This window comes from Trichechus manatus, unplaced genomic scaffold, assembly GCF_000243295.1.
Source record: "Trichechus manatus latirostris isolate Lorelei unplaced genomic scaffold, TriManLat1.0 scaffold00080, whole genome shotgun sequence".
NCBI lineage: Eukaryota > Metazoa > Chordata > Mammalia > Sirenia > Trichechidae > Trichechus > Trichechus manatus.
Genome location: NW_004444016.1, coordinates 4909631 through 4924083, shown reverse-complemented (window position 1 = coordinate 4924083; position 14453 = coordinate 4909631). Strand labels below are relative to the sequence as shown.

Here is a 14453-nt window from a genome sequence, read left to right as displayed (position 1 = left end):
GTAGACAGCCAGGTTCTTCTTTGTCCTCTTAGTCTGGAAACTCCACTGAAACCTGTCCACCGTGGGTGAGTGACCCTGCTGGTATTTGAAATACTGGTCGCATACCTTCCAGCATCACAGCAACACGTAAGCCACTACAGTATGACAAACTGACAGATGTGGGAATTTGAGGCTACCACTTGGCTATTGGGGATTTCTCATACTTCTGAACCAGCAGGCAAAGAATGCCTGATGTACAGTCTAAGACAGGAGCTTGGCCTGTTGAAGGTGGATGGTGATTTAAAAAAAAATTCCTATGTGAGTTTTACAATCCAGGTATTTCTAAGTGTCAATGGTCAAGTGATATTGCATGGACTAAGACAACATGTGGCTATTCTAGGATGGCATATAAATTTAAAATTAGCTTGTAATCATCACTCAGCTGATTGAGGTGATTAATCCTAATTACTAAGGGGAAATTGGGTTGCTGCTACAAAATGGGTCCAAGGAGGACTATATTTGGAACCCAGAGGATTCCCTGGGGTGCCTCTAATAGTTCCATGTCCAAAAATAAAAGTTAATGGGAAACCATAGCATCCTATTAAAGGCAGGGCCACCGAGAATTCAGATTCTGAACTAAAGAACGTTCAGGTAACGAAAAAGCAGCCAGTCGAGGTCTTGGCTGTGGGCAAAGGGAATGATGTGGAATGGGTATTCTATTACAGAAACAAGGACTGTAACCACTGTGCATATTTCTATTTTTCCTTCATTCTCATTTCATCTAAGGAATGTTGGTGGTGGTGAACTTTGCGGTTTAGACATTAAATTACAAAATAATCTTAGGGAATTGTGATTCAACTAGAAGAAGTATTAACATCACCCACAGATAGATACTATTGGGACTTTGCTTCTCCCTTTTTGGGGAGAGGATAAGAGTTCCTTCATTTGTATAAAGAATAGTTTTATCATTGTCATGGATTGAACTATGTCCCCCCAAATTATCTGTCAACTTGGCTAGGTTGTGATTCCCAGTATTGTATGATTGTGTACCATTTTGTAATCTGATGTGATTTCCTTATGTGTTGTCAACTCTATCACCTTGATGTAATAAGATGGATTAGCAGCAGTTACACTGATGAGGTCTACAAGATTAGTGTCTTAAGCCAATATCTTTTGAGGTATAAAAGAGAGAAGCAAGCAGAGACACAGGGGAACCTCACACCACCAAGAAAGCAGTGCTGGGAGCAGAGTGCGTCCTTTGGACCTGAGGTTCCTGCGCTGAGATGCTCCCAGAACAAGGGAAGACTGATGCATCACAAGGACCTTCCTTCAGAGCCGACAGAGAGAGAAAGCCTCCTCCTGGAGCTGATGCCCTGAATTTGGATTTGTAGCCTACTGGACTGTGAGAGAATAAACTTCTCTTTGTTAAAGCCATCCACTCGTGGTACTGCTGTTACAGCAGCACTAGATGACTAAGACAGTCATATTAAAGTTTGAAATAGTTATTTTATGGAGGCCCAAATGTGTGCTAATAGCCAAAAATATGAATTAGGCTGCCTATTTACCTAATGTCTCTCAACTAAAAATATACTGTTTTATACTTTGTTCTATGATGCTAGGTCTCAGGCTTTACAAACCACATTGCCAGATTCCTTTGCCAGCTGGATTTCTGTTAGATTCTACCGGTATTGGGGGGTAGAGGAGAAAGTCTTGTTTTTAATATTTCTATCTGCCTTAGTTATCTCCAACAGCAGTGGTTGGCTCCAGGGTGCAGCCTACAGCTGCTTTTGGCATACCCAGACCAGCTTCATCGGGCTCCTTCAGAAGTATCAGGCAGCTACGGAGGTCTGAGCAAAAGCTCCACAAGCACTTTCTCCAAGATTCTACGTTCTGATTACCCCACCTTTTGTAACCTTACCCGAGAGGGGTAGCCACTTCTTACAGTTATTATTCATGAGTTGCTCAGTGTTCTCTTGTCTTTTCTGTTTCCTAACACCTGTGTAACCAATTCCTTGTATTAAAGTATCTCTGCTTGAAACATATAATGTGGTTTCTGTTCTCTTAACTAGGCCCTGACTGATAACATGTAGTATGTCTTTTTATTTGGTCAAGTGTATTTTCTTGTCTTTAAGGAATATTTTACCTTTTCTTAGTTTTGAACATTTTTGTTAATTCCTGGGCATTTTCTACCTTGTTGCTGTTATAAAGTCTTATATTTTTAATAAACTGGTTGATGTTTGCTTATTTATGTAAATTATTTTTTCCTACTACTTTACTGAATTCTCTTTTTGTAGTAATTCTTCAGTTCACTGTATACTTCAAAAAAGGGAATCATTTCTCAAATAGAGGTAGTTTTACCTCTTCCTTTTCAATTCTTATATCTCTAATTTATTTCTCTTACCTAATTGCTTTGGCTGATACCTCCAATACATCCTTGTCCTGTCCCTGACATGTCGAGTGTTTCTCTGTTAAGTAAAGTGCTAGCTTAGGGGGTGAGAAAAATGTTTTTATCATATCAAGGAAGTGTCCATTGATTGCTGTTTTATTTTCTCCTTCAAGAGTGTGTGTTGAATCTTATCAAATATCCAGCATCTGTGGAGAATGAAAATTTTCCTCCTTGGATTTATTAATAGAATGAATTATGTTAATTAACCTCCCAATTTTGAACCGTCTTTTCATTCCTAGAATAAACCCTATCTGACCTTGTTAGATTCTATTTGTTAATATTTTACTTAGGATTTTTACATCAAGATTTATAAGTGAAACTTGTTTTGTATATATATATTTTTTGTACAATCTTTTAGAATCACTGTATACCAACTTTATATAAATATACTTTTGTTGCTCTGGAACAGCTTAATTAGCTTACTCTTTTAAGATCTGGTAAAATTCCTTGTGAAACCATCTGGGCCTGATCCGTTTTGGAGGTAGCTCTTTGATGACTTTATTTCTTCTACCGAATAGCTTTGTTTAGGCTTTTTATATCTTCTGGGTTTTTTTTTTTTTTTTTTTTGGTGAAAATATACATAATAAAACATGCCATCTCAACAATTTCTACATGTACAATTCAGTAATATTGATACCATTCTTCAAGTTGTGCAACCATTCTCATCCTCTTTTTCCAAATCATTCCACCACCATTAACATAAACTCAATGACCCCTAAGCAAAAACTCCCCCTTTCCTCCTCCTTCCCACCCTGGTAACCACTAATAGTTTTTGGCTTCTGTATATTTGCTTATTTCATATAAGAGAGCATACAATGTTCGTCCGTTTGCAACTGACTTACTTTTGTTCGGCATGATGTTTTCTAGGTTCATCCATGTTGTGGCATGCATTAGGACTTCATTTTTCTTTATGGCTGAGTAGGCTTCCATTGTGTGTATATACCACATTTTGTTCATTCATTCATCTGTTGATAGACATTTCAGTTCTTTCCACCTTTTGGCTATTGTGAAAAGCGCTGCACTGAACACCGGTGTACAGGTTTCTGTTTTCCTGCCTTCACTTCTGGGTATATAACTAGGATTGGTATTGCCGAGTCATTTGGTAGTTCTGTGTTCCACTTTTTAAGGAACCACCAAACTGTTTAACACGTGATTGTACCGGGGTTCAGTTTTGATAAATTTTATTTTCATAGGAAAATCATTCATTTCATTCATTTTCAAATGTTATTTGCATAAAGTTATGCAGTGTCTTTTTTTTTTATTTTCCCCATTGTAATTTCTTACTTTGTGTATTTATGCTTTCTCTCTTTTATTCCAGTGGTTAGCTAGTATTTTCTTTTCATTGATCTTTTTCAAAGAATGAGCCTTTTGATTCATTTATACTACTTTTTTGTTTGTAACTCATTAAATCTGCCTTTATTAAATTCCTTATTTCTGCTTTCTACTATAGTTCTTTTGTAACTTTTTGAGTCATGTGCTAAAATTAATTTTTCATTCTTTTTTTTTGTGCTTTAGGTGAAAGTTTACAGAGCAAATTAGTTTCTCATTAATACAAAATTGTTTTGTGACATTGGTTGCCTCATTCTTTGATTTTTATTGATAAATTCAAGGTTATTAATTTTCCTCTTGGTATTCTTTGGCTTTATGCCATAGATTCTGTTATGTAGTATTTTTGTTATTTTGTTTTCTAGGAATTCTGCAATTTTATTTTGTATTTCCCCTTGGATTCAAGAGTTGTTATTAGTTAAAATTTCTTCATCAGAGAATCTTTTTGTTTTCTAATTTTGTTATTAACATTTTTTATTATTTTTTTTAAGAGAATGTTTTCTATATTAACTTTTGGAATTTGTTGAGATTTTCTTTGTGGCTCAGTATGTCGTCAATTTTCATGAATGAGCTTTTGAAAAGAAGGTGTATCTTCTGAGGGTACAGAGTTTAATACATAATTGGAAGACACTATTCATTATACTGTTTTACTTTTCCACTCTTATTTTTCATGCATTCCTGTATATTTCTCCTTTTTTAAAATTCAGTAGCTTTTACTTTATGAAAGTGGATGCTGTATTATTGGTACATAGATATTAATAACTTAAACGCTTAGCCTTATGAAGTACCCTTTGTCTCAGAGATTTTTGTCTAGAATTCTATGTTGTCTTATACTGAAACTATGTCCCGGATCTTTTTGTTTTCCAATTATACCTTTGCCCACGTTTTTATATTTAACTTTTCTGAATCATTTTGTTTTAGGTATGTATATTAGAATATAGCATAGAATTGGGTTTTGCTTTGTGATTCGGCCTGAAAATATTTAAGCAAGCTAAGCTTATTTACATTTATTGATATGACATATATCTGCTTTCAGCTATGTCATATTGTTTTATTCTATTTTAAGTCTCATACGATGTGGTCTGTTTTCTGTTCTCTTGTTTTGTTACTTCTGCTGTTTAGGAATGTATTTTTGTTAGAATGGATTACAGCCAAGAAAACCCTATGGAGCAGTTCTACTCTGTAACACATAGGGTTGCCATGAGTTGGAATCAAATTAAACGCAGCAGGTTTGGGTTTTGTTTTGTTTTGTCTTTATCTTTTTATACGCCCTTGGTCCTCCTTTCTTGCTTTGGTTCCCTGCTATGATAAACAATAAAATTAGCTTGTAATCTCTTCCTCCTTATCTCCTTCTCCTCTACCACTCAATTATATTTAATAATGTAACCATATTTCATTATATCTAGAGTGTCTCTGTGTACCACTTAGGTAAAAAAAAAAATGCCACCAATTAAACTATCAACTGATCAGACACATTCTGATTGCAGAGATGTTAAAAAATATATGTTTTAAAATCAATAAAACAATATCTTTTTTATTTACCATTGTACTCTTAAATATGCTGAAGTTACTTCTTGGTTTATTAACTCTAAATGGCATTTTTAACTTTCAGCAATATATGAGTCAGCTTTTTCTAACTTATTCCTTCTCTTCCCTCTTCTTCCTTTTTACAAAGTTTCTCCAGTCGTCTCTTGGTTGGCTGAAGCTCATTCTCTAGTACAATCCTCAGGAGAATTTATGGCAACAGTATATCCTGATTTCTTGCATGTTCAAAACTGTAGCCTTTATATTTGAAGCACAGCTTGGCTGGATATAAAAATCCTTGTTTTTATTTTTTTCCCTTGAATATCTTATGGATGTTTTTCTACTGATTAATGATGTTGAATGTTACCATGCTAACCTGATTTTCTTTTTCTTCTAAGTGAATCCAAATTTTAGTTGGATAGGTCTCATGTTGACAATTCTAGGTAATTTCCCCCAGGTACACAATATGTCTTTTCAATTCACATCTTTTATTTTAGGAAAGACTTACCATAGTTGAGATTTTTGTTGTTGGTGGTTTTGTTTTAAGAATCTCAAACTTACAGAAAAGTTACAAGAACAATACAAAATTCTTTTTCCCCTGAAGCATTTGAGAGTAAGTTGCCAACATGAGAGGAGCCCTGGTGGTGCAGTGGTTAAAGCACCCTGCTGCTAATTGAAAGACTGGTGATTCAAACCTTCCAGCTGCTCTGCAGGAGAAGGATGTGCAGTCTGCTTCCATAAAGATTGACAGCCTTGGAAACCCCGTGGGGCAGTTCTACTCTGAATACCTCATCATCCCTCATTAAGTCTGTATGCATTTCCTATAAATAATAACAGTACAGGATTAGTTTGTAATCTCTTCCTCTTTATCTCAGAATCAGAAAATTAACTGATAGATTATTACCATCTAATCCTCAGTCCCCCATTCAGGTTTATTAGCTGTCGCAGTAATGTCCTTATAGGAAAAGGATCCAGTCCACGATTATGCATTGTATTTCCTTGTAATGTCATTTTAGTCTCATTCAATCTGAAATAGTTGTTTTATTTTGACTTTCATGACCTTGACACTTTTGAAGAATATAGGCCTGAATTTTTTTGAATGTCCCTCAAGTTAGTTTCATGTGATATTTTGTCATGATTAGATTCAGGTTATTCATCTTTGGCAGGAATGTCACAGAAGGGATATTGTGTTCTCATGGCATCCTATCAGGTGACATGTGATTTCAGTTTGTCCCACTACTGATGGTGGTCACTTTGATTACTTGATTAAGGTGGTATCTGCCAGGCTTCTACGCTTTAGAGTTACTCCTTTCCTTTTGTAATTAATAAGTATTTTGTAGAAAAGTACATAAACATCCCATTCCTCATCGGACTTTTAATTTATTCATTTACATGTTTAGATCAGTATGGACTCATGGATTCCTATTTTATTCAATTCATTATAATCTGTTACTATAATTATTGTGGTGCTTAAATATTTCCAGGTTTAGCCAGTAGGAGCCTCTTCAAGCTGGTTCTTGTGTGTGTTTTTTTTTTTTTTTTTTTTTTTAACAGATTTCCATCATTCTTTGAGCACTTTTACTTCTGGCTCAACAAGATATCCCAGGCTTATCTTGTCCTTTCCACCCTGGAATTAGCCACATCTCCAAGGAGCCCTGGTTCCTTTGAGAGATGAATGGTATTTGGAAACCAAGATCTGGGCACTAGTCATGCTCATTGCTTCTAGCTTTCTAAGTGGAAAACCAAACCCAACCCACTGCGGTTGAGTTGATTCTGACTCACAGTGACCTTACAGGACAGAGTAGAACTGCCCCATAGGGTTTCCAAGGCTGTAAATCTTTACGGAAGCAGACTGCCACATCTTTCTCCTGCTGAGCAGCTGGTGGGTTTGAACCAGTTAGCAGCTGAGCACTTAACCACTGTGCCACCAGGGCTCCTCCCTCTCAGTGGGCAGGGCTAGAAAACAAAAATGTATGTATGTGTGTGTGTGTGTGTGTATATATATATATATGTATACACACATACGTACACACATATATACAGACACATACATCTACATTTATTAATTTTCTACCTACCTACCAAGCTACCTATTTCCCTACTTAATTACCTATCTCATCTATCTATCTACCTCCCTACCTATCTGTCTTAAAAACTATGACTGACACCTGCAATTCTAGTCCAATACCACAAGGTTCATTTTAACCTTCAATCTTTCCATTTTTATAACTCCCTTATTTGACAATGAGAAACCTTGCTCTAATATATTTACTTGCTTCTTATTCCAATCTCCCAACCTTACCTGGCCTCTTCCTGGCCAGGAGTACAGCAGTGTTCTACTTTTTTATTTGGGTGGTAGCGGTATGTGGGTGTTTACTTTGTAATTATTTTTTTAAACTCCACATAAATATATTTTTAAATTTTTTGTTGAATATATGTTATAGTCACAATTTTTTAATTATAAAAAATAAAAACATTAAAGTAATTCATCACAATGGGTTACAAGAGAAAAATTATATGGTCATCTCAATACAGTATACTCGCTATAACCCAGTGTGATAACTTCACAGTGAGTGTTCACCTATAGGACCAGGGTATCTGGTTGAGAGTATGAAGTGCAATTAATTACTTTTGTGTATGGCCTTTCTAGCTGTGGTCTTGTAACTCCCACCAAGGCAATTGTGTGATAGGGTAATAGGGTAAATGTGGCCTACCAAGGGGATTGGTCAGTTTTGCCTTAAAAGAGAGCCAATTCCAGAGCAGAGAGGAGGAGCCCACCACCAAGGAAGGAGAGACCAGCCGCAGAGACCCAGCAGCAGGAGATGGCGTGGTGGGCTTCCTGGCCCATGGAAAGAGAAAGTTGAGTGCTTTTGGGCAGAGGCCAAGGGCCAAGGAGAGACATGCCTGTGAGCACAGCTGGGGAGAGGCTGTCCTGATTAAAGAACTGTATCCTGAGTGTTCCTGAGCCTGAATTGTAACTGTTATTTCCCTTATAATAAACCCCATAATCGTGAGTATGGTCTTTGAGTCCTGTGTGGCTATTGCAGTGAATTATTGAACACAGCAGAGAAGTACAGAGTGCTCTGTGAAGGATGGTTGGTGTCAGAATTTGTAAAGATGGTGGAGAGAGGATGCTTGTCTGGCCTCTGCCTTGTGGAAGTCAGCCTTGCACTGTAGATTTTGGTTCTCCTCCTCCCTTGTGGGGTTGGAGGAGGTCAGACACTGCCCCCACGCTGTTTTTACAAGGTACCAATAGGAGAGAGAGCATCTGGAATCCAAGTAGTTTGTCATAAATGAGAAAGGATCTAGACATTGGGAGATTTATTTAGGTGCCGGGGCCAGTATGCTCTGAAAAAAGCAAATCTTTCAATTCTTAATCAGGACTTTTTTGTAAGCATACTAATAATAAAGCCACTGCTTGTGTTTATGAAAAAATAAAAATCTTACATTTTCATCAAAGCCTTCTCTTCTGGCTTGTTCAACCAAATCTCTGCTTCTTTTCCTATTGAGAATACAAAAAATTCAGAGGCATATGACAGTAAAAAGTTATTTCTGATAATAAATGTTAATTATTTGGAAAATGTGATCATTAATAAAAGAGTATTGCCTGTAGGAAGTATTTATATTATATCCCACTGCCAGAGGTCTGAGTTTGGGAAGCATTTTGACACTGAAATGATTCAATAAATATGTATATCCATAAGTATAATGTATAAAAATGTTTTTGATAGTTAAATAAATGTACTAATGTAGACTGAAGTGCTTCCTACCTTTTTAAGTTACTTTACTTTGTGAGGAAATCCTGATGGTGTAGTGGTTAAGTGCTATGGCTGCTAACCAAAAGGTCAGCAATTCAAATCTGCCAGGCGCTTTTTGGAAACTGTGGGGCAGTTCTACTCTGTCCTATAGAGTCTCTATGAGTCGGAATCGACTTGATGGCAACGGGTTTGGTTTGCTTTTTGGTTACTTTGTGATGGAGCCCTAGTGGCGCAGTGGTTAAGAGCTTGGCTGTTAACCAGAAGGTTGGCAGTTTGAATCCACCAGCCACTGCTTGGAAACCCTATGGGGCGTTCTACTCTGTCCTATAGGGTCGCTATGAGCCAGAATCAACTCGACGGCAATGGGTTACTTTGTGATACTCTCCCTCCAGCTTTCTCTTAAAACTATTTCTGAGTAGCATGGCATGCATTATATTAACAATTTTAAATTACTTTAGAGTTTCATGACACCTTTGGAAAGTAGAAAGCACTGGATATATTGACAACATATTTAGAATCATCAATCTATGACATTGGATGGTGGTTGTTTTACACTCAGAACCTCATTCCATGGTGTTTCTTGTGTAATATAGAACTTTAACCTGGTGAGTTAAAAATTTAAAGAAAAGTCATCTTACATTTCCCTGTCTTCATCCTTTTGGTCTTTCTTCAGTTTAAGTTTCTCAAGAGCATTTTTGTAACTCTGAATGTAATAAAAATAGTTTGAAAATTTATCAAAAATACATCCTGTATTGTTAGTTTCTGATCAAGATAAAGGAAATATGGAATGCCTGTCTGTAGGGACTGCTACCCTAAAGAAATGTGAAGGCAAAATGCTATGGTTATCCTGGTTATCATTTCTGCCTGCCGGTGAAAAAGGAACGGCAGTTCTCTTGGGGGCATCACACTTGAGCTTTAAAAAAATAAAAATATTTAAAAAGTATTGTTTCTTAACATTTACTGCATTAAAGATGTTAACATTTTAAAAGCACATAGCCAACATAATCATGAGATAAATGATTAAAAAACAAAACACTCATTGGGGGACATCTTAATAGTTTCCTTTTACAGATAAGTTGTTGGACAAAGTTCTTAAAGCCCATCTAAAGCCTCAGCTACTAGGACTTTTTCTATGAGAAGTGCTATGTGTAGAGCCATGGAGTATACAGAGATGGGCAAGATGGAAGAAGAGATGAGACATGTACATGAATGACTCAGCTACAACTCAAAGTGAGGTAGGTGTCCAGAGGAGGACAGGACAGATTCCACTCTGTCAGGGAGACTAGGATGTCAGCAAGAGAGGAGAGAGCTATGGGAATATTCCGGGGAGGAGGGAATGGCATGAGCAGCTGGGATATATAGTGTTGTAAATGGAAGCAAAGAAGGGAGAAATACTATATATAGTTAAATGATAGTTAATAAAGATAGGTTGGGACTGTGAGACGTAAAGAATTTGGGACTTATTTTGACAGGCCCAGGGGAAACTTAAGATTTTTGAGCAGGGAAGTGATGTGATCAGAGCTGAACTGGCATGGGGAAGAGGCTAGAATAGTTAAGAAGGTGTTAACTATACAGAAGGCTGGGTAATAATCTAGCAGTTAGAATTCAAATCCCACAAATGTGAGCAAAACTATAGAGACATACTTTACACACAAGCCTTCATAACAGACTGTATAAGGAACAAGGGAAAAAAAAGTCATCCTAAGGTTTTTGAGCCAGAGGTGACTAAGAGAATAGTGTTGCCTTTAGCAGGAATGTAAGGAAGAGGAGGCACACTGAGCTCTGAGTTTAGATTATTACAGAAATTTACGAGCATCTAAATTGAAAGCTTTTAAAGAATTTTTTTTATAACACCTAACATGTTGCTTTGCACTTAGTAAATAGCTCAATTACTGTTTGATATATTGAACTCAGAAATAATTTTGGCTACATTTTTAAAGCCAGAGAGCATATCTCACTTCCCTAGTAGTGAAATAATGCAAATAACACTGGAAAAAATATCATTTGGGGTTGAAGTGTTACTCAAACTACAATCATGTAAATTGAACTAAAATTGTCTTATAATTCCAATTCATAAATGTTTGACTTACCTTTTTAATCATTTTACCAAGTTCAAAATCTGGCCTTCTGGCTATTGAATAGTCAGCCTTCACTTCAGAATAGGTATCATTAATTATTGCCAAGAACATGTTCTGGGGAAAAATATTCAAATAATTATTCCAATAAAAATTTAGTTTAAATGTAACTTTGACAACTGCTGGGATTTGTAAAATTAGATTTAAATTTTAAAAGTAACTCATATGCTTAATAACAGGGAAATGACAATATAGGCTACCATATGGTAGAATGGAAAATGTGTAGTGTGTGGATGGATATGGCAAATATGTTTGTCGTAAACGAGAAAAGCAGAATGTAAAATAGTGTATATGAGCTGGTTACTAATACATAAATTAATTTATCAACATTATACATCAGAATAGAACTTAGAAATAATGTAATCATATGTTCACAGGGCTGTTTCTTTTAGTTCTAGAAAGCTGTATAATTTGCATTTGTACTACCACTCCTACAACTACTAATACCCAGAAAACACAAAATCGTGGAGAGTGGAGAGGGTAGTCTCACATCGAGTCCACTTTTCCCTGTAGCCCAGCTTTGTTACTCTGAGGGCTCTGGGCCACCTCCAGGGGATAACTGCTGTGCATGACAAAACATGTTTTCATGAAGCACAGTAGCAGTGCCTTAACTAGGCACTAAATAGTCTTGTCCTGAGCACATGTGAGATACCCATCCTAGATTCCTAGAAATCATAAAGGGTGAGCTTTCAGCCAGAAAGAGCCAAAAGCGATTGCAATATGGGCAGAATATTAATGATCTAATTATACCTACAGGCTGGAGAGACCTGGGACACTCCAGTTATATGTGTAAAGGATTTAGCACATTCCTGGCACACTAAATAAACACCCAGATGTTAACTATTGTGATCACATTCTCCATTGGGCAACTTGGAAACATGAGACACTGGACTAGAGAACCTGGATTAGTAGGAATCCACACCACTCTTAATAAATTGAAAGTGTTCTTACAGCTAAGCAGTGGTATTATAATTTCTTCTCGATGAGTAATTTCATTTTTTATTCTAAGAAGTGTAAGCAAAATAATCAGAGGATGCAGATATGGTCATTCTTACCAACAGGACAAAGAACACAAAAAAGATGAAAGTGATGAAATAAATAGGTCCCAAGATCCGATTGGCTTGCTGAATACCAGCAAAATTAAAATCTCCAAGAACAATTCGAAACTGTGCAAATCTTTGATGGGAAGAAAGAAAAGCATTAGAAAAAATTCTATTTCTTCGTATCATACCTGGCTTCTGATGGAAAGTCTCTAAGAAAGTCTATCTAGCTGCATATGGCATATGTTCTCTGGCTTTAGTTAAGTTACTATAGAGTTCTATAAAACAGGATATAGAAAATTCCCCTAAAGGCAAGACTTGAAGTACTCTGTAGCTGAACAGGTAGTCCAGGAAATTATGGGTTTCAATTTACTTAACCAGTATGAACCCTATGTTCACCAACAAGATTTGAACCTTAAGGTATCTGTTTACCAGCTGGTCTTGGCAATGGCCTTCTTGTTTCATTCTTGTACCCTTCTAAGACTTAGAATACTTTGTCCAACAACTGTTTTTCAATTGTACTAGATGCAGGAGCCGTAAACATTTTAATGTCAAGGATGTTTTTAATTTTTGTTTTAACCATCTCTTAACTTCTGCTAATATAAAGATGCCAACAATTTGTCACTAACTAGTCTCAAATAAGTGGTGACAATGATCCCAGAAACGTAGTTCTGAGGTTTATTCTCTTTAATAACTATAAAAGCTTGGTTTTGATGTGAAATGGCATTTAAAATATTATAAATCTTTATTTTTCAAATTTTAGAGATGGAAAATTAAGAAATTACGTTAATGTCCTTGTATTATTTAGTGTAGCAGTAGCAGAGGTAGGATTAGGATTTTACCTGAAATCTCATTTTTCTCATCGTTAATTTGCAGTGGCATTACCAGACACATCAAGGATATCAGGTATGAGTTATGTGTGTGAGTTCTTTATTTTAAGGGGGAACCTGGGAAAGAATTTGTAATAATATGCTGATACTCTGCATGACTGATCAGTCAGTCAGTCAAAAAAGGAGAAAGTTTCTTGTTCTCATGTTGCTTTTGGCAATCACAAAGGGGGCATAGGCTATCTACATTGAAGGAAGTATTTAAGAAAATAGACTATTTGGTCCTAGGACTCAGAGCTGTCTGGAATTTCATCCCTAGGACCTGCCTGATACATGACTAAATCATACTTAAACGAAAGTACTTATCCTGCTTTCAGTACTGGTTTGTAATGCTCTTCTACAAAAGATAGAGAAATGCTCAACTGGAAGGAGACAAGTTTCACCACAACTCAAATAATTTTTCCTCTCTGGCACAGGAGAAAAAGAGATTATGTTTTAATGCTTCTAACATGATCTTTTATCCTTGAGTTGTGTTTATAAAAGAAAAGGTAAGTTAAAGGCATTGTTTTCTCATCCTTTTCTCCTCTCCAGAAATTATCTCATTAATTTATGCTTCCATTTAGCCCTTTTCTATCAGGAAAGTGTTCAGCTACCTTTTCTCTCTAAATAATAATAACAAAAACCTAAGCAATTTACTGAATGTTATAATCACATAGGAGAGGGGGATTCCAAATATAATATAATTAGGAATGTCCCCCCTTTCTTCTCCTAATTGGAGCTTAGTTTATCCAAACTACTTTTTAACTGCAAACTGAGAGGAGTACTATGAGCCCTTAACATAGAAAGTTACATCAAATGAAAATGCTGTTTTGTAACTTCTTGAGACTTCTGCTAACTTTTTAGCGTTCTCCCTTACTGAAATAAATCTGTCTCATAATGTACTATTTGTGGTTAATATGACTTTTCAGTCTTTCTCTTGGAGGCATTGCCTGGATGGTAACTATTCCAAAGCATACTCCAACTATTACTTCTGTTCTGTTCCATTCTGTCATCTTCTTCTTCTTTTTAATTGTTGTAATTAAACGAAGTTTACATTTCAAGTTAGTTTCCCATACAGAATTTTTTTTTTTACATACATTGTTATGTGACCCCCAACTGCTCACCCCATTCTGCAACAGCACACTCCTCCCCTCCGCCCCTGATTCCCCATGAACATTCAATCAGCTCCTAACTCTTTCTGCATTCCCATCTCACCTCTGGACAGAAGCTGTCCCCTTAGTCTCTTGTATCTACTTGAGTAAGAGGCACAATCTTCACAAGTATCACTTTATGTCCCACAGTCCAGTCCAATCCCTGTCTGAAGAGTTGGCCTCGGAAATTGTTTTAGTTCTGGGGTGATAGAGAGTCCAGGGGCCATG

General features: G+C 36.4%; 1 protein-coding gene across 4 annotated transcripts in view; it reads right to left on the bottom strand.

The window, feature by feature from the left end:
* PKD2L2 (polycystin 2 like 2, transient receptor potential cation channel) overlaps positions 1-14453 on the bottom strand; it is a 72630-nt gene that overhangs the window by 9072 nt on the left and 49105 nt on the right. For 3 of the 4 annotated variants that reach the window (XM_004381031.1, XM_023735571.1, XM_023735572.1), the window contains exons 9-12: positions 12224-12344; positions 11124-11225; positions 9672-9736; positions 8723-8777 (exon numbers count right to left, since the gene is read on the bottom strand). In XM_004381031.1, coding sequence (XP_004381088.1) covers positions 8723-8777; positions 9672-9736; positions 11124-11225; positions 12224-12344 — 343 coding nt within the window. The remainder of the gene's footprint in view (positions 1-8722; positions 8778-9671; positions 9737-11123; positions 11226-12223; positions 12345-14453) is intronic. The other variant, XM_023735573.1, reaches the window with a different exon arrangement.